This window comes from Pristis pectinata, chromosome 8, assembly GCF_009764475.1.
Source record: "Pristis pectinata isolate sPriPec2 chromosome 8, sPriPec2.1.pri, whole genome shotgun sequence".
In the NCBI taxonomy this organism is placed as follows: domain Eukaryota; kingdom Metazoa; phylum Chordata; class Chondrichthyes; order Rhinopristiformes; family Pristidae; genus Pristis; species Pristis pectinata.
In genome coordinates, this window is record NC_067412.1 from 993,210 (window position 1) to 1,015,242 (window position 22,033).

At 50.1% G+C, this 22,033-nt stretch overlaps 1 protein-coding gene across 1 annotated transcript in view; it reads left to right on the forward strand.

Annotated features, from left to right (window-relative positions):
• The first annotated feature begins 344 nt into the window (after positions 1–344).
• Positions 345–22,033, forward strand: part of abca3b (ATP-binding cassette, sub-family A (ABC1), member 3b) — a 67,913-nt gene continuing 46,224 nt past the window's right edge. Inside the window, 8 exon segments of the mRNA XM_052021199.1 lie at positions 345–490; positions 7,618–7,858; positions 8,337–8,595; positions 9,008–9,138; positions 13,902–14,067; positions 16,000–16,259; positions 17,433–17,549; positions 19,848–19,968. Coding sequence (XP_051877159.1) covers positions 7,805–7,858; positions 8,337–8,595; positions 9,008–9,138; positions 13,902–14,067; positions 16,000–16,259; positions 17,433–17,549; positions 19,848–19,968 — 1,108 coding nt within the window. The 5' untranslated portion in view covers positions 345–490; positions 7,618–7,804.

The following is a 22,033-nucleotide window of genomic DNA, read 5'->3' on the forward strand; positions in this document are numbered from 1 at the left end:
TGAGGATTGGTTACACGGTGTGTGTACCGAGTGAGGATTGGTTACACGGTGTGTGTACCGAGTGATGATTGGTTACACGGTGTGTGTACCGAGTGAGGATTGGTTACACGGTGTGTGTACCGAGTGATGATTGGTTACACGGTGTGTGTACTGAGTGATGATTGGTTACACGGTGTGTGTACCGAGTGATGATTGGTTACATGGTGTGTGTACTGAGTGATGATTGGTTACACAGTCTTTCACAGAGGTCACCTGTTGATTTTAAACAAAGCAATGACTGTGAATGGCCCAGCCCTTTCCTCAGAGATTAGACTGGAACATTCACCGGGCAGAGACTCACAAAAACAACACCTGCCTCAGGTGTTCTCCGCTTGTGAAATAACACACGGGGTGAATGCAAGAAATTTCACATTTGGAATGAGTGATGTGAAGATAGCAAGAAATATTCATGGGTTACGTCGCAAAGTAATCCTGCAGGTTGTACACACTGGTGAGTGCTGCCAATTTAAACTGGGAAATTAAAGCTGAGACAGTTTGGAATCATTTGTGGGAAGTGGTTATGACAGGTGAGACACAGGGACCAGGAAAATGTAATGAAGTCCTTCTGGGAAAGGGTTGGGAACGAAGGTATCCATGGAGTTATGGGAATAAATGGGAAACCCACAGCAGTGATGGGGGGACCAGGGGAAGACGGGGGGCAATTTTGGTATGGGAGAGATGGGAATTGAACTTTGGTTTGAGATCTCCAGGTGAGCTCGACAGCAGGAATCGGCACAGATCAGTGAAACAAAGAGATTGATGGTTTACCAATTTAACATTGTGTTGCCAAGCTACTAATAGCCATGACAGTCCAACACTCTATTGTTGCATTCACATTAATAGAAAAGTCCAACGACTGTGAGGGTGCAATTCTGACCTTACAACTTACATGCTGGAAATGCTCAGCTGGTCAGGCAGCACCTGAGGGGACAGGGTCTTGGTTTGGCTCCATTACCTTCTGGCAGAACTGGATATTCACCTTCTGGACAAATTAATCCAATCTGGGCTCTGGCAGCTGGAAAATCTGCATCATAAAGGGGAGTTGCCAGCCAGCTGTGTCAGTGACCGTGCTTTACTGTGTCTCAGCTCGAAACATCGACTGTCCGTTTCCCTCCACAGCTGCTGCCTGACCCACTGAGTTCCTCCAGCAGCATTTTGCTTTTGTAGAATGTTTGATATATTTTTATTTATGATGGTACTGTTTGCCAGATCTGGCCACATCTGTCAAATATTTCAACATGTGGCGTCCGATTTATAAATTGTGCCTCACTGGGATCCCTCAGCAGCCTTGATGAAACCAGCATGGGAATCACCTCTGTGTTTGTGGTCTGGCCCAGTCGTTGTAGCGAAGGGCATTTCTTTGAGAATTAAATGGTGGACTGTTGTTTTAAGTATGCTTGTTTTGCTGCTGATGAGATGGCTTTATGTGACTCGAGATGGCTTTTGCTGCTGAGTTTGGACCATTCTTTGCTCCAGATTCCAGCATCTGTTATCCCATTTCTGTCTGTTGGAACAGCAATGATGGGCTGTTTGAGGTGAGGCTGTCAGGCTCTGTCTCTCACTTCCTCTCTCTCCGTCTCTCACTGTCCAGTTCTTCCTCGCCGCTTTCCCCTCTGTCTTTATCTATGCGCCTCTCTATTTCTCTTTCTGAATCGATGTCTCCCCACCTCACTTTCTACCTGTTTTTGCTCCATGTTCTACCTGTTCTCTTCCTGTGTCAGCACCAACGTGAAAACATTGTTCAGTCAAAAAGCTGTACAGCTCAGAAACAGGCCTTTCGGCCCATCGTGTGCAGACCCATCGTGTGCAGACCCATCTACACTCATCTCATTTGCCCGCATTACGTCCCTATCATTCTGTGCCACACCCCTCCCAGTGCCTGTCTAACCGTCTCTTAAACATGGTGACTGTACTGGATTCCACTGCCACCTCCGGCAGCAGGTTCCAGACATCAGCCACTGTCTGTGTAACAAAAACTTGCTCCTCAGATCCCCTTTAAAACTCCTTCCCCTCACCTTAAACCCATGGCCTCTTGTTTTTGATCCCCCTAAAATGGGGAAAGATTCTACCTACCCAGGGCACAGGTGTAAGGTGAGAGGGAGGAAGTTTAAAGGAGATTTACGAGGCAAGTATTTTACACAGAGAGTGGCGGGTGCCTGGAACGGGTTGTCAGGGAAGATGGCAGAGGCAGGTACGACAGTAATGTTTAAGAAGCATTTAGACAGAGGTGTGCACAGGCAGGGGCTGGGGGGATATGGACCCTGTGCAGGCAGATGGGATTTGTTTAGATCGGCTTCATGGTTGGCACAGACATGGTGGGCCGAAGGGCCTGTTCCTGTGCTGTATGGTTCTGAGCTAAGATAAGATATCTTTATTAGTCCCATGTACATCGAAACAAACAGTGAAATGCATCTTTTGCGTAGAGTGTTCTGGGGGCAGCCCGCAAGTGTCGCCACGCTTTCCCCGCCAACATAGCATGCCCACAACTTCCTAACCCGTACGTCTTTGGAATGTGGGAGGAAACCGGAGCACCCGGAGGAAACCCACACAAACAGGGGGAGAACGTACAAACTCCTTACAGACAGCAGCGGGAATTGAACCCAGGTCGCTGGCGCTGTAATAGCGTTACGCTAACCTCTACACTACCATGCCTGCCTTCTATGTTTACCTTACCTACGTTTCTTGAAATTTTACAAACCTCTCTTGGGTCACCCTTCAGCCTCTGTCATTCCAAGGAGAACAGGCTCAGTCTTTCCAATCTCTCTCATTACCAAAGTCCTCCAATCCAGGCAACATCCTGGTGAACCCCTTCTGCACCCTCTACGAAGCCTCCACATCCTTCCTGTAGTGTGGTGACCAGAACTGCATGCAATATTCGAAGCACGGTCTATCCAGTGTTTTGTAAACTTGCAACATAACCTCCCAACTTTGATATTGTATTCCCCACTCTATGAAAGCAAACGTGCCGTCTGCCTTCTTCGCCACCCAACCTACCTGTGTTGCCACTTTTGGGGAACTATGGACTTGAACCCCAAGGTCCTCTGTTGTTCATCAACGTTCTTTAGTGCCCTACTATTTACTGCGTACGTCCTACCTTTATTTGACTAAATGTATCATCTTGCACTTGTCAGGATTAAATTCCATTGGCCAACACTCTGCCCATCTTTCTCTCTGATCTATATCCTGCCATAGCCTTAGATAATCTTCCTCGCTGTCCACAAACAACCGATTTTTGTGTCATCTTTAAATTTACTGATCATTCCTCCTGCATTCACATCCCAGTTAATGTATACCACAAACAACAGTTGTCCCAGCCCTGCTCCCTGCAGTACAACACTGATCACAGACTTCTAATCAGAGAAACATCCTTTCACCACCACCCTCTGCCTCCTATCACCAAGCCAAATTGGATCCAATTAGCCAGCTCACCTTGGAACCCCTGTGGCTTAACCTTCTGGACCAGCCCACCACGCAGGACCTTGTCAAATGCATTTCTAAAGTTTATATCAATCTTGCCTTCATCAACCTCCTTTGTTTCCTCCTCAAAAAACTCAATCAAATTAGTGAGACTGGACTTCCCCCTCGCATAAATCCTGTCCTCTAGAATTTTCTCCATTTCCCTACCACTGACGTAGGCTCACTGGCCTGTAGTTACTTGGCTTATGTCTGCTGCCCTTCTTAAATAAAGGAATGACATCAGCTATCCTCCAGTCTTCCGGTGCCTCCCCTGTGCCTAATGAAGCTGCAGAAGTCTCCGCCTGGGCCACAGCTATCTCCTGTCTTCCCCTACCACTCCACGGGATTTATCAACCCTACTGCATTCACTGACATCTAACCCCTCCACCTTCTTAATGTCAGAATTAATTAAAACAAGGATTGATTTAAACACTGTTGCTTTACGTTTTTTGATAAAGTGTTCGTTTACACTGGTTTCTATCAAACACCATGAGACAGGTAGAGTCAAAATAAAGATAATTTGTACTTTAAGGGGAGGCTGTATCGATCAGTCTGTGGGAAGCTTCTAGACTGAAACTGCGGGTGTGCAGTGACACCTGCCATCTCAGGTCAGCTCTTTGTTCAACAACAACTTGCATTTGTACAACTGTCCCAACGTCAGTCATTGTTATCAAACATAATCTGATACCAGTCACATGAGATATTTGGGCACATGGCCAAATGGTGCTGGTATTGGTATTGGTTCATTATTGTCACTTGTACCGAGGTACAGTGAAAAACTTGTCTTGCATACCGATCGTACAGGTCAATTCATTACACAGTGCAGTTACATTGAGTTAGTACAGAGTGCATTGATGTAGTACAGGTTAAAACAGCAACAGTACAGAGTAAAGTGTCACAGCTACAGAGAAAGTGCAGTGCAATAAGGTGCAAGGTCACAACAAGGTAGATCCTGAGGTCAGAGTCCATCTCATTGTATAAGGGAACCATTCAATAGTCTTATCACAGTGGGGTAGAAGCTGTTCTTAAGTCTGGTGGTACGTGCCCTCAGGCTCCTGTATCTTCTACCCGATGGAAGAGGAGAGAAGAGAGAATGACCCGGGTGGGTGGGGTCTTTGATTATGCTGGCTGCTTCACCAAGTTAGCGAGAGGTAAAGACAGAGTCCAAGGAGGGGAGACTGGTGTCCATGATGTGCAGGGCTGTGTCCACAACTCTCTGCAGTTTCTTGCGGTCCTGGGCAGAGCAGTTGCCGTACCAAGCCGTGATACATCCAGATAAGATGCTTTCTATGGTGCATCGGTAAAAGTTGGTGAAAGTCAAAGGGGACAAACCAAATTTCTTTAGCCTCCTGAGGAAGTAGAGGCGCTGGTGAGCTTTCTTGGCTGTGGTGTCTACGTGATTTGACCAGGACAGGCTGTTGGTGATGTTTAGTCAAAGTGCATCAGAGAGGAGGAGAGAGAAGCAGAGATGTCTCTGGAGGTAATTCCAGAGCTGGAGGCTTTAGCAGCTGAAGACACAGTTGTCATTGGTGAAATGATTGAATTTGGGAATAATCAATGGATCAGAATTGGAGAAGCACGGAGCAGAAGCAAGTTCAGGAGAGGCAAGACCACTGAAAAATAAAGGGGGAGTAGAGGAAGGAGGTTGGTAAGAAGTGTAATGGAAGAGCACGGCAGTAGAACATGCTACTACACATCTCCTCCATCAGCCAACAACTCATCTGCATGTGTCTTCAAGGACTCTGCTAGTTAATTCCTCCTTTCCCTATGAAACAATTGCATCAACCAGACAAAGGGTCTCTGACCTGAAACATTAACAGTTTCTCTCTCCACAGATGCTGCCTGACCTGCTGAGTGTTTCCAGCATTTTCTGTTTTGTGTTTCAGATTTCCAGCAATCAGTTGTTTTGATTTCCAGTATTGGGATGTCCAAGTCCAAAGGTAACAAGGACATGCAGGAGCTTTTCAGCAGCAGGTGAACAGGTGGGAGTGGAGCTGGGTGATATTACAGAGCTAGAAACAGTCATTGTCAAACTGTGACCATCAACGGCCAGCATATAGCTGTGATTCCTCAAGTACTGAGGTGTAGAGGGGATAACACAATAATGTTGAAGAGGAAGGGGTTTCAGGTCTGAAGTAATTGGTATTGGTATTGGTTTATTATTGTCACTTGTACCGAGGTACAGTGAAAAACTTGTCTTACAAACCGATCGTACAGATCAATTCATTACACAGTGCAGTTACATTGGGTTAGTACAGAGTGCATTGATGTAGTACAGGTAAAAACAATAACAGTACAGAGTAAAGTGTCACAGCTACAGAGAAAGTGCAGTGCAATAAGGTGCAAGGTCACAACAAGGTAGATCGTGAGGTCAGAGTCCATCTCATGGTATAAGGGAACTGTTCAATAGTCTTATCACAGTGGGGTAGAAGCTGTCCTTAAGTCTGGTGGTCCGTGCCCTCAGGCACCTGTATCTTCTACCTGATGGAAGAGGAGAGAAGAGAGAATGTCCCGGGTGGGTGGGGTCTTTGATTATGCTGGCTGCTTCACCAAGACAACAAGAGGTAAAGACAGAGTCCAAGGAGGGGAGACTGGTGTCCGTGATGCGCAGGGCTGTGTCCACAACTCTCTGCAGCTTCTTGCAGTCTTGGGCAGAGCAGTTGCCGTACCAAGCCGTGATACATCCAGATAAGATGCTTTCTATGGTGCATCGGTAAAAGTTGGTGAGAGTCAAAGGGGACAAACCAAATTTCTTTAGCCTCCTGAGGAAGTAGAGGCGCTGGTGAGCTTTCTTGGCTCTGGCATCCACGTGGTTTGTCCAGGACAGGTTGTTGGTGATGTTCACTCCCAGGAACTTGAAGCTCTCAACCCTCTCGACCTCAGCACCATTGATGTAGACAGGTGTATGTACACCGCCCCCTTTCCTGAAGTCAATGACCAGCTCTTTAGTTTTGTTGACATTGAGGGAAAGGTTGTTATCATGACACCATTCCACTAAGCTCTCTATCTCCTTCCTGTACTCCGACTCATCGCTGTTTGAGATACGGCCTACAACGGTGGTATCATGTGCAAACTTGTAGATGAAGTTAGAGCAGAATCTGGCCACACAGTCATGAGTGTATAGGGAGTAGAGTAAAGAGCTGAGGACGCAGCCTTGTGGGGCACCAGTGTTGAGAATAATCATGCCGGAGGAATTGCTGCCTATCCTCACTGATTGTGGTCTGTTTGCTAGAAAGTCAAGGATCCAGTTACAGAGGGAGGTGTTGAGTCCTAGGTCTCGGAGTTTGGTGACAAGCTTGCTTGGTATTATTGTATTGTAGGCAGAGCTGTAGTCAATAAACAATAGTCTAACGTAAGTGTCCTTACTGTTCAAATGCTCCAGAGCTGAGTGTAGGGCCAGGGAGATGGCATCCGCTGTAGACCTGTTTCAGCGATAGGCGAATTGCAATGGGTCCAGGTTGTCTGGGAGGCTGGAGTTGATGGGTGCCATGACCAACCTCTCAAAGCACTTCATGATGGTAGATGTCAGAGAGGCATGTTACCTTGCTTTTCTTTGGTACCGGGATGATAGTGGTCTTCTTAAAACAGGAGGGAACCTGAGATTGAAACAGGGAGAGGTTAAATATGTCTGCAAATACTTCTGCCAGCTGATCAGCACAAGATCTGAGCATGCGGCCCAGGACACCATCTGGGCCAGGTGCTTTCCTCGTGTTCACTCTTCAGAAGACTGATCTTACGTCCTCCACTGTGATCACAGGTTCAGCTGCGTTAGTGGCTGTCAGAATGGATGGTGACAATCCACTTCCTTTTTATTCAAGACACGCATAGAATGCGTTAAGTTCATCAGGAAGGGATGCGCTGTTGTTAGCTACGCAGCCCGACTTCGTCCAGTCCAGTCGCTGATCTGTTGCTCTGAATGGTGGAGGAATAAGGTGCCTACCTTGAGTTTGTAGCCAGGGTGATTCTGGTTCTGGCCTTCCACATTGGAGTGGAAATGTCATAGCTTTTGTTGTATACAACAGTGACTACACTCAGAAATACTTCCTGACTGTGCAGTACTTCAGATTGTCGTAGGGCAGTAACAGGCGCTATAGAAATACGGATCTCTCTGTTCTTTCTCAGAGGGCCACGCCTGGGCCGATGAGAGAACCAGGGGCATCTCATTCAAACTGCTTTACATCCGCTCCAGTCAGAGTGATTCGCCTCCCGCACTCTCTGCAGCCTGTGGCAAGGCTTTGAAAGCTGCCTGCTGGAACGAACCCTTCCTCCCTGTGATGAACAGGGGGTACAGAGGGATACTGAGCACAGCATGAGCAAACTTAAGCAGTTGGGACTGCTCCTCTGGAAAAACTATGTACTACAGGTAAGTGAACCTTGTAAGTCTTGGTGGGAAGGGAGTGTGTGTGACTGTGTGATGTTCACAACATTACATGTGCGATGCTTTCTCCGGGACCTTCAATCGGCCGGTAGACACTGCAACATACACTTACGCTGCTATCTGAGACCCTGCCCTCATCCCCCTCTCCACAGCCAGGCTCAATATCCCCTAGCGACCACAGCTATTGTCCTATTGGGCTCCTAGGGAGTTTGACACACTGATGTATCTGTTACCCTGTGCACCCCATCCCATGCCCCCCCCTCCCCACCCCAGGACCCCTATCCCTCACCAGAATGTGACTCTTACCTACCCCACTAATTGTGCCACAAGTTGGGGTAGCTTGCCCCAGTGCTGGTGAGAAAGCTGGGTCTGGATGGCGGTCTCTGCTGCAGCTGGTGAGTTGGGTTCACGCTGTGTTTCGGTGACCATTGCCTTTGACAATCTTTCTTTTGTTTCACTACAGAAACGTCAAGTGTTGGTCACCATTACCGAAATAAGCCTCCCACTTTTATTCACTACAATCCTTATCATTCTAAGACAACGTGTTGGCTCCGTCCAGTATCCCAATGCAACAGTATATTCGTCCTTTAACATTAATAACATTCCATATTTTCCACAACATCCTTTCGCCAAATGGTACTTGGTTTACGTTCCTTCCAACGTGACAGCAGTGGAGAAAATTGCCACAACGGTGAAAGCCAGTCTGAACAGGGTGGTGGGAGGTAAGTTTCTCGGGAATGGCTCATGGTCCTGGCACTGGGCTTGGTCCTCTCTTTCTTGTTGCATTGAAGTCATAATTCAGTTGTATGAAATATTGGGAAAGAGGGGGTGACAACCACAGGGCAGCAATACATCCATTGTGGCAGTCCGCAATTTCCATTACCTCAGTGTATGATTTCCGTTTGACCAATTCATGATAAGCACTAAGACAGTATAGCTGGTAGATGAGTATAGGATGTATGTCTGCAGTGTCTATTAGAGCACCCTGCAGTGCCATTGGTGCAGTCTTTAGTATCTGTTTGAGCAGTTTACAATATCCATTAAATCAGTGGAGGGAGGGCTAAGTATGACCTGTCTCTGTTAGTTCCCTCTGTGATAAACCATGACTTACAGAAAGTTTGCTTTCCTTTGCAGTTCTGGGTTTTCACACAGAAGCTCAGTTTGAAGAATTTATAAAATCTGGAAATAAGTTGGCCCAGAGTGTGTTAACAGCTCTGGTATTTGACCATGACTTCAAGCATCCTGACGAGCGTTTACCACTACAGGTATGTGTTAAAGAGTGAGTCTTGACCACGTCCATTGCACTATAGTGAAGAGAAACATCAAAAGGAGACTTGCATTTCCCTTTCACTGTCTCTCAAAGTGTTTAATTAGCCGTGGAGCGCTCTGCAGTTCTGCTGCAGTTTCTTTCCCACCTTACATTGAGCACTTACAATAGCGTTTGCCAAATGTCGATTGCTGAAGGTATTTGGCAGTTTTTATTTAGTCTCCAGGTATTCAGTAATCTTTTAATCTACCAGGAAGCAATGTCAGCTCAATTTAACCCCTTGGTTCCTGCAGTTAGTGATAGGAATTCAAGAGCTAGGAGTCTTGGGCCTGAGGAAGAGTCTGCTGTCACTCTTGTTGGGATTGTACTATAGGCCCCCCAATAGTCAATGGGAATTAGAGGAGCAAATATGCAGGGAGATTGCAGAAAGTTGCAAGAATAGTAGGGTTGTCAGAATATGGGGCTTTAATTTTCCTTATAACTGGGACTGCCATAGTGCTCAGGGCTTAGGTTGGCGGAAGAATGTTAAGTAGGTTCAGGAAAGTTTCCTCAGGCAATATATTGAAGGCCCTCCCAGGGAGAGGACAAAGCTCGACCTCCTCTTGGGAAATGGGCAGGGCAAGTGACTGAGGTGTCAGTGACCATCGTTCTATTAGTTTTAAATTAGTTATGGAAAGGGACAGATTTAGTCCACAGGTTAAAGTTCTAAATTAGGGCAAGACAAATTTTGATGGTATTAGACAGGAACTTGTGAAAGGAGCATGTTGTTTGTGGGCAAACAGATGTCGAGCAAGTGGGAGGCTTTTAAAAGTGAAATAACAAGAGCTCAAGATCTTCATGTTCCTGTTAGGGTGAAGGGCAATGCTGCCAGGAAGAGGGAACCCTGGATGATGAGGGATAGTGAGGCCCTGGGTCAGAAAAAAGGAGGCACAGGTCAGGTACAGGCAGCTGGGATCAAGTGAATCCCAGGATGAGTATAGGGGATGCAGGAGTGTACTCAAGGAAGAAATCAGGAGGGGAGAATGTGGGCATGAGACAGCTTTGGCAGGAGAGGATTAAGGAGGATCCAAAGACATTTCATGTATATTGAGGGGAAAAGAGTAACTATGGAGAGAACAGGGCCCCTCAAAGACCAAAGTGGACCTCTCTGTGTGGAGCCACAGGAGATGGGCGAGGTCCTCCATGTGTATCTCTCCTCTGTGTTTATTGTGGAGAAAGACCTAAAGACTTAAGAACTTGGGATAGTTAATGTGGAGGTCTTGGGGACAGTTTGCATTACAGCAGGGGTGCTTCTGGATGTCTTAAAGTGTATGAAGGTAGATAAACCTCAAGGGCATGATCAGGTAGATCCAAGAACACTGTGGGAGGCTAGAGGAGAAATTGCAGGAGCTGAGATATGTGCGTCATCGTTAGCTACAGGTGAGGTGCCAGAGGACAGGAGGGTGGATAACGTTGTGCCTTTATTTAAGAAGAGCTACAAAGAAAAACCTGGGAACGATAGACCAGTACGTCTAACATCTGCGGTAGGTAAGTTACCAGTGGGGATTCTGAGGGATAAGTTATTCGTGCATTTGGAAAGACAGGCGTTGATTAGGGATAGTCAGCACGGCTTTGTGCATGGCAGATCATGTCTCATGAATTTGATGAAGTTTTTTGAAGAAGTAACCAAGAAGGTCAATGAGGGCAGGGCAGCCAACGTGGTCTATGTGGGCTTCAGTAAGGCCTTTGATAAGGTTCCACGTGGTAGGCTGCTCTGGAAGGTTAGATAACAGAGAGCTGGCTCATTGGATACACAGCTGGCTTGACAGAAGAAAGCAGAGGTGTGGTGGAAGGTTGTTTCTCAGACTGGAGGCCCATGACTGCTAGACAAGCACGAGCACGCCCAGGGGTCGGCGCTGAGCCCATTGTTGTTTCTCATCTATATCAATTGATTTGGATGAGAATGTATAAGACACGGTTAGTAAGTTTGCAGATGACACTAAAGCAGGTGGTATAGTGGACAGTGAAGTAGGTAATCAAAAATTAGTCACCTTTCCAGAAATGAGCCCAGTCAGTCACCTCTCCAGGATCATTTCCCAAAACAAGGTCCAGTTTGGGCCCTCCTCTAGTTGGGCTACCCACGTACTGTGTAAAGAAACCCTCTTCAATGCACTGAATATTGTGTTCAGTTTTGGTGGCGCTGCTATAGGAAAAGTGCCATTCAGCTGGAAAGAGTGCAGGCAAGATTTACTGCAATGTTGCCAGGACTCGAGGGACTGAGTTATAGAGAGAGGTTGAACAGGCTAGGATTTTATAGACAATAGACAATAGGAGCAGAAGTAGCCCGTTCGGCCCTTCGAGTCTGCACCGCCATTTTGAGATCATGGCTGATCCTCAACAATCAATATCCTGTTCCTGCCTTGTCCCCATATCCCTTGATTCCCCTATCTATAAGAAACCTATCAAGCTCCTTCTTGAAAGTGCCCAGAGAATTGGCCTCCACTGCCCTCTGAGGCAGTGCATTCCACAAATTCACAACTCTCTGGGAGAAGAAGTTTTTCCTCACCTCTGTCATAAATGGCCTAGCCATTCTTAAATCATGCCCCCTGGTCCTGGACTTCCCCAACATCTGGAACATATTTCCTCTCTCTATCTTGTCCAATCCCTTAATAATCCTGTATGTTTCAATCAGATCCCCTCTCAATCTTCTCAATTCCAGCGTGTACAATCCCAGTCCCTCCAACCTCTCAGCATAAGACAGTCCCGACATCCCCGGAATTAACCTCGTAAACCTACGCTGCCCGCCCTCTATAGCCAGGATATCCTTCCTTAACCCTGGAGACCAAAACTGTACACAATACTCCAGGAGTGGTCTCACCAGGGCCCTGTACAAATGCAAAAGAATCTCTTTGCTTTTGTACTCAATTCCCCTTGTAATACAGGCCCACATTCCATTAGCCTTCATCACTGCCTGCTGCACTTGCTCATTCACTTTCAGTGACTGATGAACAAGGACTCCTAGATCCCTTTCTATTTCCCCCTTACCTAACTCCACACCATTAAGATAATAATCCGCCCTCCTGTTCCTGCTCCCAAAGTGGAGAACCTCACACTTATCCACATTAAACTTCATCTGCCAAGTATCTGCCCACTTACCCAACCTATCCAAATCACCTTGAATTCTCCTAACTTCCTCTACACATGTCGCACTGCCACCCAACTTTGTATCATCAGCAAACTTGCTAATGTTATTCGCAATGCCTTCATCTAAATCATCAACATAGATCGTAAACAGCTGCGCTCCCAGCACCGAGCCCTGTGGCACCCCACTAGTCACGGCCTGCCATTCTGAGAAACATCCATTCACCCCTACCCTTTGTTTCCTGTCCGCCAACCAGTTTTCTATCCATGTTAATACCCGCCCCCCAATTCCATGAGCCCTAATTTTACCCACTAATCTCCTGTGCGGCACTTTATCAAATGCCTTCTGAAAGTCGAGGTATACAACATCCACTGAATCTCCCTCGTCTGTAGATTTTATCCACTGGAGTTTAGGAGAATGAGGGGTGACTTTATAGAGGTGTATAAAATTATGAAGGGTATGGACAGGGTGAATGTGCACTGTCTTTTTCCCAGGGTTAGGGAATCAAGAGCTAGAGGGCATAGATTTAAGGTGAGAGGAGAAGATTTAACAAGAAATTGAGGGGCAACTTTTTCACCCAGAGGGTGGTCCATATGTGGAACGAGCTGCCAGAGGAAGTGGTTGAGGCAGGTACATTAACAACATTTAAGAGACACTTGGGCAGGTCCATGGACAGGAGAGGTTGAGAGGGATATGGGTCAAACGCGGGCAAATGGGACTGGCTTGGATGGGAATCTTGGTTGGCATGGACCAGTTGAGCCGAAGGGCCTGTTTCCGTGCTGTTTGACTCTAGTTTTAGAGAGGTTTTTACTGGGAGGGAATAGGTTGTGGACGATGATGAGTTTCCTGGAGCAAGGGGCCAGTATTCTCCAGGAGTCATGGTGTTGTGAGCAGACGCTGCTACTTTCACCATGGCATGGACCACGTGTGTTCCAACATCCACAGGGCTCCTGGGGAGGATGGCTGGGATCAGTCACTCCGGGAGTGGTGTTGTTTGACCCCCTTTGATGGCATCAGTCTTTCTAGATTATGTTCAGTATCTCTTCCAGTCAGCCAGATGTTGGGTCCCATCAGGTTAACGCTGTGACAAGGAATTGTTGGGAAGCTAGACATCCTCCCCCTGTCAATGGTACAGAGAGCCAGAGTGAGTGGGGTCCTGAAGCCAAGGTCTGCCTGGCCACAGCCCTGCTGATTGGAGACACCCACAAGCTCAGGCAGGAGTGGACTGCTTTGTGCTCTAACTCTAGAGGTTGAGCATGTCCATCATCCTCATCCAGCTCACGTGGGTCGAGCTGTGGAAGGTTGTGGTGGTGTTGGCCCGATTGGTGGTGGACACAGAGGGAATGGGCAGGGAGCAGGTGGCCCCAGATGGAGCGGGATCTCAGCCTGCCTCTCCGCCCATTGACAGCCCACCAATCAGCTGGTGAGGCTATTTTCCCCTGAGAGCTGCAGTGCTTCCATCAGGGGGTTTGAACTGTGCTGCCCTAGACACTATGGGCACGCCTTGGTCACTGTAATCTTCTGGGGCGGGAGTTTAAGGACAAACATTTCCCAGTTACATTGGCAATGAGCAAATCCCGGGAAGATTGTGGGAAGGAGAGGACATCAACCACTGTCAGAATCTTGTTTTGTCTTTTTAGGTGAAGTACCACCTCAGATTTAAGTACAGTCCTTGGAACGCACCCCTTGAGGAACTCAGCTCTTTCAATCCCAACGAAGATCAGAATTGGAAGACGGAATACCTTTTCCCGTTGTTCCAGCTGCCGGGACCTCGGGAGCAGTACTTCAGGGATGGGGGCAATCCAGGTGAGCTGACAGTCGTGGGCTTCTCACTCGTAAAGGTGCGCGGGGAACGGGACACTGCCTGCTCCCCGCCGACCCTGTTGTAAAGGTGCACAGGGAACGGGACGCTGTCTGCTCCCCACTGCCTCTGTTGTAAAGGTGCGCGGAGAACGGGACGCTGCCTGGTCCCCACCGACCCTGTTGTAAAGGTGCACAGGGAACGGGATGCTGCCTGCTCCCCGCCGACCCTGTTGTAAAGGTGCGCGGGGAACGGGACGCTGCTTTCTCCCTGCTGTATCTGTTGTAAAGGTGTGCGGGGAACGGGACGTTGCCTGCTCCCCGCTGCCCCTGTTGTAACTTCCTTCACACTCCAGGGTGCAAAAGTGATGTGTTCTACTACTGCTGTCCTCTGCTGCAGTGCCAAGGTCTCTGGTTATCGCCGCCTCTAGCTCCTGTCTCTACTTTCTGTCACATTTGTGGGACTGGAGAGATTGGACAGGCTAGGACTTTGTTCCTTGGAGTGTAAGAGAATGAGGGGTGACCTTACTGAAGTGTATAAAATTATGAGGGGCATTGATAGGGTGAATGCACTCAGTCTTTTTCCCAGGGTTGGGGAAACAAAAACTAGAGGGCACAGGTTTAAGGTGAGAGGGGAGAGATTTAATAGGGACCTGAGGGGCAACTTTTTCACCCAGAGGGTGGTCAGTATGTTGAACGAGCTGCCAGAGGAAGTGGTTGAGGCAGGTACATTAACAACATTTAAAAGACACTTGGACAGGTCCATGGATGGGAAAGGGTTAAATGGCTCGGTTGGCTCTGCTTGGCCCCTTTGTGGGGCTTGGACCCAAAATGTCAACAATTCCTTTCCCCTGAGAAAGATTCAAGGGCGTCCTGAAAGTCTCCTTGAGGAAATGCAACATCTCTACAGACTCCTGGGAATCTCTGGCGCATGACTGCTCAAAGTGGAGAAGGAGCATTGGGAATGGTGTTAAGAACCTCAAGGTCATTTACTGGGCTTTTAAGAAACACTGACCATAATATGGTAACATTTGATATCAAGATTTAGTTGTAACTGATTTAGTTCAAGGTGGTCAATGACTCCATATGACACCAGAGCAGGTAGTTTCGTTTTGTCACACACAGGTAGTGTACACTGGTATTAAAGCAACAGTTATCTGCACTGCAAGTGATATTAACACACACCACCCATCCCAGCTTTGGGAGGGCCATGTACACCTGTGATGTTTGTCAAGGTCAATCTGTGAACGTAGATCTCGGCTGCACCTTGTCAGACCTTGCTCCTTTCCTATGGCAACAAAGAGAGGTGAGGCACCAGCCCAAATCAATCCCTTCGAAAGGTACCAGATTGCTGTTTGTTTCTCAGCCGCCAAAAACCTATGGTTTTAACTATTCCTAAACTAAAGTTTCATACTGAAATATTAAATATCAACATTTCCCCCTCCTAATGCTGTCAGATTAATACCGACAGCATTGTGAAGTATTTCATTCCACCGATACTGGGAAGATATGTTTCTGCATGAAAAAACACAACTAGAACAAAAAAACAAAGTCCATATTAGTGCAAAGTGATCAGAGAGGTCCCAGTGTTGCTGCATTGAGGCAGTGATCAGGATTGTGCTGGTTGGTTCAAGAACCGAATGGTTGAAGGGAAGTAGCTGTTCCTGAACCTGGTGGTGTGGGACTTCAGGCTTCTGTACCTCCTGCCCGATGGGAGCTGGGGGAAGACGGCACGGCCCGGATGGTGGGGATCTTTGATGATGGATGTTGCCTTCTTGAGGCAGCGGCTCCTGTAGATACTCCCGATGGTGGGGATGGTGGGCCCGTGATGTATTGGATCCCCTCTATACAATGGCTGTAGTAAGTCAAGGCTGTCTTCTGTGTTCAGAAAGCCATCGTGTTCCAGGTGTGCTGTGACTGTGCTTTGCTTTCTCGAAGGCTATTACCGCGAGGGTTTCCTGGCCACCCAGTTTGCAACAGACAAAGCCATCATCAGGTATCACGCCAGCAGTGCTAACGCCAACCTTCTGAGCTCGATTACGCTAGAGATGCTGCGGTTCCCTTTCCCCCCCTACACTGACGATGTCTTTGTCTTGGCGATCCAGACCCAACTCTCGCTGCTGATCATGTTGAGCTTCACCTACACGGCGCTCAACGTCACCAAAGCAATTGTGTTGGAGAAAGAAACCAAGCAGAAGGTAAAGAACAGGGCGATCGTGAGCCAACACGTATGTGACGGGAATAGAGATGGAGCAGGATCTGGGACTGGTCCGGCAGTGGGATCTGCATCAGGCAGTGGGATCTGGGACCAACAGTGGGATCTGGGACCAACAGTGGGATCTGGGACCGGCAGTGGGATCTGGGACCAACAGTGGGATCTGGGACCGGCAGTGGGATCTGGGACCGGCAGTGGGATCTGGGTCCAGTCCGGCAGTGGGATCTGGGTCCGGCAGTGGGATCTGGGACCGGCAGTGGGATCTGGGATCGACAGTGGGGGGGAGGGGGAGGGGGAGGGGGAAGGACAGGTTGTGGACCAGCAGTGGGGGGTGGGCACTGGATCCATTTGGGGGGGTGTTCTGGGTCCAGTGGTAGCAGTTTGGGTCGGTTCTGGACCTGGCGCCGTGTGGGAGGGGTGGGTTCTGGGTCTGGCAGGGCCGGGGAGGAAGGTGGAGGGGTCAGATCTTGGAATAGATGACAGTGCATGTTCTGGAATCAGTCACAACATGGATTCTGGATCCCAAGTGAGGCAGATTCTGGATACAGTCACAGGACAGGTTGTGGATACAGTCGCATGGCAGGTTCTGGATACAGTCACAGGACAGGTTCTGGATACAGTCACACAGCAGGTTCTGGATACAGTCACATAGCGGGTTCTGGATACAGACACAGGACAGGTTGTGGATACAGACACAGGACAGGTTCTGGATACAGACACAGGACAGGTTGTGGATACAGACAAAGGACAGGTTCTGGATACAGTCACACTGCAGGTTCTGGATACAGTCACATAGCGGGTTCTGGATACAGACACAGGACAGGTTGTGGATACAGACAAAGGACAGGTTCTGGATACAGTCACACTGCAGGTTCTGGATACAGACACAGCACAGGCTGTGGATACAGTCACAGGACAGGCTGTGGCTACAGTCACACAGCAGGTTCTGAATCCATTCAGTGTAGGAGGGGTGGGTTCTGGGTCCAGCAGGGGTGGGGAAGGAAGATGGAGGGGTCAGGTCCTGGAATTGATTATGAGCTTTACCCACGAACTGTTATTGATACCTTCTAGTCAGTGTTGATTAATGGCAATAACTTGACCCAGGGTGAAGCCAGTTGATACGATGACCAAAAGCAACATGCCTTTGTTTTGCCAGGAGTACATGAAGATGATGGGTCTGAACAACTGGCTGCACTGGGTCGCCTGGTTCCTCAAGTTCTTCCTTTTCCTTGTTATTTCAGTTTTCCTCATGACCCTGCTGCTTTGTATAAAGGTGGGTGTCCACTTAAAGCCTCTGTTGTCATTCTAATACTTTTGTAGCACTGAGGGAGCTCTGCACTGTCAGAGGGCAGTACTGGGAGCTCTGCACTGTCAGAGGGGCAGTACTGAGGGAGCTCTGCACTGTCAGGGCAGTATGGGAGCTCTGCACTGTCAGAGGGGCAGTACTGAGGGGGCTCTGCACTGTCAGAGGGGCAGTACTGAGGGAGCTCTGCACTGTCAGGGGGCAGTACTGAGGGAGCTCTGCACTGTCAGAGGGGCAGTACTGAGGGAGCTCTGCACTGTCAGAGGGGCAGTACTGAGGGAGCTCTGCACTGTCAGAGGGGCAGTACTGTGGGAGCTCTGCACTGTCAGAGGGGCAGTACTGAGGGGGCTCTGCACTGTCAGAGGGGCAGTACTGAGGGAGCTCTGCACTGTCAGGGGGGCAGTACTGAGGGAGCTCTGCACTGTCAGAGGGGCAGTACTGAGGGAGCTCTGCACTGTCAGAGGGGCAGTACTGAGGGAGCTCTGCACTGTCAGAGGGGCAGTACTGAGGGAGCTCTGCACTGTCAGAGGGGCAGTACTGAGGGAGCTCTGCACTGTCAGAGGGGCAGTACTGTGGGGGCTCTGCACTGTCAGAGGGGCAGTACTGAGGGGGCTCTGCACTGTCGGAGGAGCGGTACTGAGGGAGCTCTGCACTGTCAGGGGGGTAGTACTGAGGGAGCTCTGCACTGTCAGAGGGGCAGTACTGAGGGAGCTCTGCACTGTCAGAGGGGCAGTACTGAGGGAGTGCCGCACTGTCAGAGAGGCAGTACTGTGGGAGCTCTGCACTGTCAGAGAGGCAGTACTGAGGAATCTCTGCACCCTTGGAGGGCAGTGCTGAGGGAGTGCCACAATCTCGGAGGGGTTATATTGAAGGAGTGCTGTTTTGTTGATGGTGCAGGGCAAAGGGTATTACACCAGACCACTGAGGGGTAAAACAGACAGGATCCCCTCAACTGTTGCAGGGGCAATACAAAGGACAGCTGAAATGGTGCTTGTTCTCTCTGGGAGATGCTAAATCTTAGGGCACAGATATGAGAAAGAACAGTGGTGTTCAGTGTCGGGTTGAAAGGAGCCTGGGGTTGGTGGGAGGGTTGGGAAAGGCTGTAATGTTTGTGTGGAGCCTGCAGGGGGCAGGAGGGGAGAGTATGGGGGGGCAGGAGGGGTAGGGGGTGGGGATAGGAGAGGTGTGGGGGGAGGAGAGGAGGATGTGGAGGGGAGGAGGGGAGGGGGGTGGGGGGCAGGAGGGGAGGGGTGGGGGGCAGGAGGGTGTGGGGGGAGGAGGGGAGGGGCTGGGGGGCAGGAGGGGAAGGGTGGGGGGCAGGAGGGGAGGGGTGTGGGGGTAGGAGGGGAGGGGGGTGGGGGGCAGGAGGGGGGGGGTGGGGGCAGGAGGGGAGAGTATGGGGGGGCAGGAGGGGTAGGGGGTGGGGATAGGAGAGGTGTGGAGGGGAGGAGAGGAGGATGTGGAGGGGAGGAGGGAGGGGGGTGGGGGGCAGGAGGAGGGTGGGGGGGGAGGAGGGGAGGGGGTGGGGGCAGGAGGGGAGGGTGTGGGGGCAGGAGGAGGGGTGGGGGGAGGAGGGGAGGGGCTGGGGGGCAGGAGGGGAGAAGGGTGGGGGGCAGGAGGGGAGGGGTGTGGGGGCAGGAGGGGAGGGGGGTGGGGGGCAGGAGGGGAGGGGGGGGGGGCAGGAGGGGAGAGTAGGGGGGCAGGAGGGGTAGGGGGTGGGGGATAGGAGAGGTGTGGAGGGGAGGAGAGGAGGATGTGGAGGGGAGGAGGGGAGGGGGTGGGGGCAGGAGGGGAGGGTGTGGGGGGCAGGAGGAGGGTGTGGGGGGAGGGGGAGGGGCTGGGGGCAGGAGGGGAGAAGGGTGGGGGGCAGGAGGGGAGGGGGTGTGGGGGCAGGAGGGGAGGGGGGTGGGGGGCAGGAGGGGAGGGGAGGGTGTGGGGGCAGGAGGGGAGGGGCTGGGGGCAGGAGGGGAGGGGGTGGGGGGCGGGAGGGGAGGGGAGGGTGTGGGGGGCAGGAGGAGGGTGTGGGGGATGAGGGGAGGGGGTGGGGGGCAGGAGGGGAGGGGGGTGGGGGCAGGAGGGGAGGGGGTGGGGGGCAGGAGGGGAGGGGAGGGTGTGGGGGCAGGAGGAGGGTGTGGGGGGAGGAGGGGAGGGGGTGGGGGGCAGGAGGGGAGAGGGGTGGGTCAGAACTGATGCTGGTCTCCAGAAGTGGGATTGTCACTGTGAAGACTGGGTGCAGGGGTCTCATGGTTCCATTGCTTCCCTCGGCAGCTCCTGAATCACAGAGCGGTGCTGCAGCACAGTGACCCCACTCTGCTGTTCCTCTTTCTGCTGCTGTTTGCCACTTCCACAATTTCATTCAGCTTCATGATCAGTGTGTTCTTCTCCAAAGGTAGGTGAGGCAGCCTGTGTCCCAGGGAGTGTGAGCCGGGTCTCGTCAGGCAGCCTGTGTCCCAGGGAGTGTGAGCCGGGTCTTGTCAGGCAGCCTGTGTCCCAGGGAGTGTGAGCGGGTCTCGTCAGGCAGCCTGTGTCCCAGAGAGCGTGAGCTGGGTCTCGTCAGGCAACCTGTGTCCCAGGGAGCGTGAGCCGGGTCTCGTCAGGCAGACCTGGCCCAGTGTGAGTGACTGGACGTGTTTATCAGATTCCCATTTGCCTCTCCGGGACAGTGCAGCTACTGTCTTCTATTAAGAGGCCAGCTGCTAGATTGTGGCTGGCAGGCAGGTGAAGTATAAATGTTTCAGATGTAGCAGAGAGGCTGTAGAAGAGGTGGGAGCGTGGCATTACTGATTGGGGAGATTGTCATGGCTGCACTGACAGAGGACATCTTGGAGGGCTCAGCCCGTGAGGCTACATGGGTGGAGCTCAGGAATAAGAAAGACTGCAGTCACTGTGATGGGGTTATACTGCCGGCCTCCCAGCAGGAGCGAGAGGCACAGATGTGTAGGCAGGTGATGTAAAAGCAACAGGGTGGTTGTAGTGGGAGATTTAAACTTCCCCACTATTGACTGGAACTCCCTTCGTGCCAGAGGCTTAGATGAGGCAGAATCTGTTAGGTGCATCCAGCAAGGTTTCTTGAAACAATTTGCAGATAGTCCAATCAGGGATGGGGCCGTATTAGACCTTGTGTTGCCCAGTTGAATGATATTTCAGCGGGGGAGCATTTTGGGAACAGTGACTATAATTTCTTAAGATGGTTATGGATGAGGATAAGCCTGGGCCTCAGGTAACAGGGCTAAACTGGGAAGTGTAGTTACAACAATCCGAGGCATGAACTGGAAAAAGTCGACTGGGGTGGCTGTTGGAGGGTAAATCCACATCTGATATGTGGGAGTCTTTCAAGGCCGGTGATTGGAGTTCAGGACCAGCTGACGATGAGAGATGAGATGATGGCAAGGTTGGAGAATCTTGAATGACACTTGATGTAGTACGTTTCATCAAAAAGGAAAAGGAAACTGAAATCAGCAAAGGCCCTTGAGTAATCTAAAGGAAGCAGGAAAGAATTTAAACAAGAAATTAAGAGGGCTAAAAGGGGCCATAAAATGTCCTTGGCAAGTTAGAATGAAGGAGATTCCCAAGGCATGTTATATGTATATTAGGAGCTAGAGGGCAGCTAGGGGAAGGGTAGGTCCACTCAAGGACAAAGGAGGGAATTTATGCGTGGATGTGGGTGAGGTCCTTTGCATCAGTATTCACCAAGGAGAAAATGATGGTGAGATTGGGGGTGGGGGGTGGGTGGTGGGTATGTTGATGTTCGAGGACATGTGAATATTAAGGAGATGTTGGATGTCATGATGAACACTAAGGTGGATGTCGCCAGGGTCTGAGGGATCTATCCCAGGACACTGAGGGAAGCAAGGGAGGAGGCTGCTGAGACAAATCCTTGCCATGGGCGAGGTGCCAGAAGACAGTGTTGTTCCTTTGTGTGAGGAGGGCAACAGGGACAAAGCAGGAAATTGCAGGCCAGTGAGCCTTACATCAACGGTGGGAAATTATTGCAGAAGATTCCTCGGGTTTCACTTGCATTTAGAAAAGTATGGACTTACTGGGGACAGTCAGCGTGGCTTTGTGTGGGCGTGGTCCTGATTCACAGAAGTGATGAAGGTTGGGCAGGGATATTGTCTACATAACTTGAGTAAAGCATTTGGCAAGACCCCTCTTGGTCAGCTGGTCCAGAAGATTAAGTCAGATGGGATCCATAGAGAGCTGGTAAATTAGATCCAAAATTGGCTTGGCCATAGAGGATCCAAGGTAGTGGCGGAGGGGTGTTTCTCTGACTGAGGATCAGTGCTGGGCCTCTGTTGTTTGTGATATCTATTAATAATTTGGATAAGAATGCAGGTGGTCTGATTCGTAAGTTTGCAGAGAACTAAAAAATTGGAGGAGTTGTACGTAGCGCGGAAGGTTTATATAGAGCGCTGGAAATTTGGGCAGAGCAATCACAGGTTTAGTTTAATCCG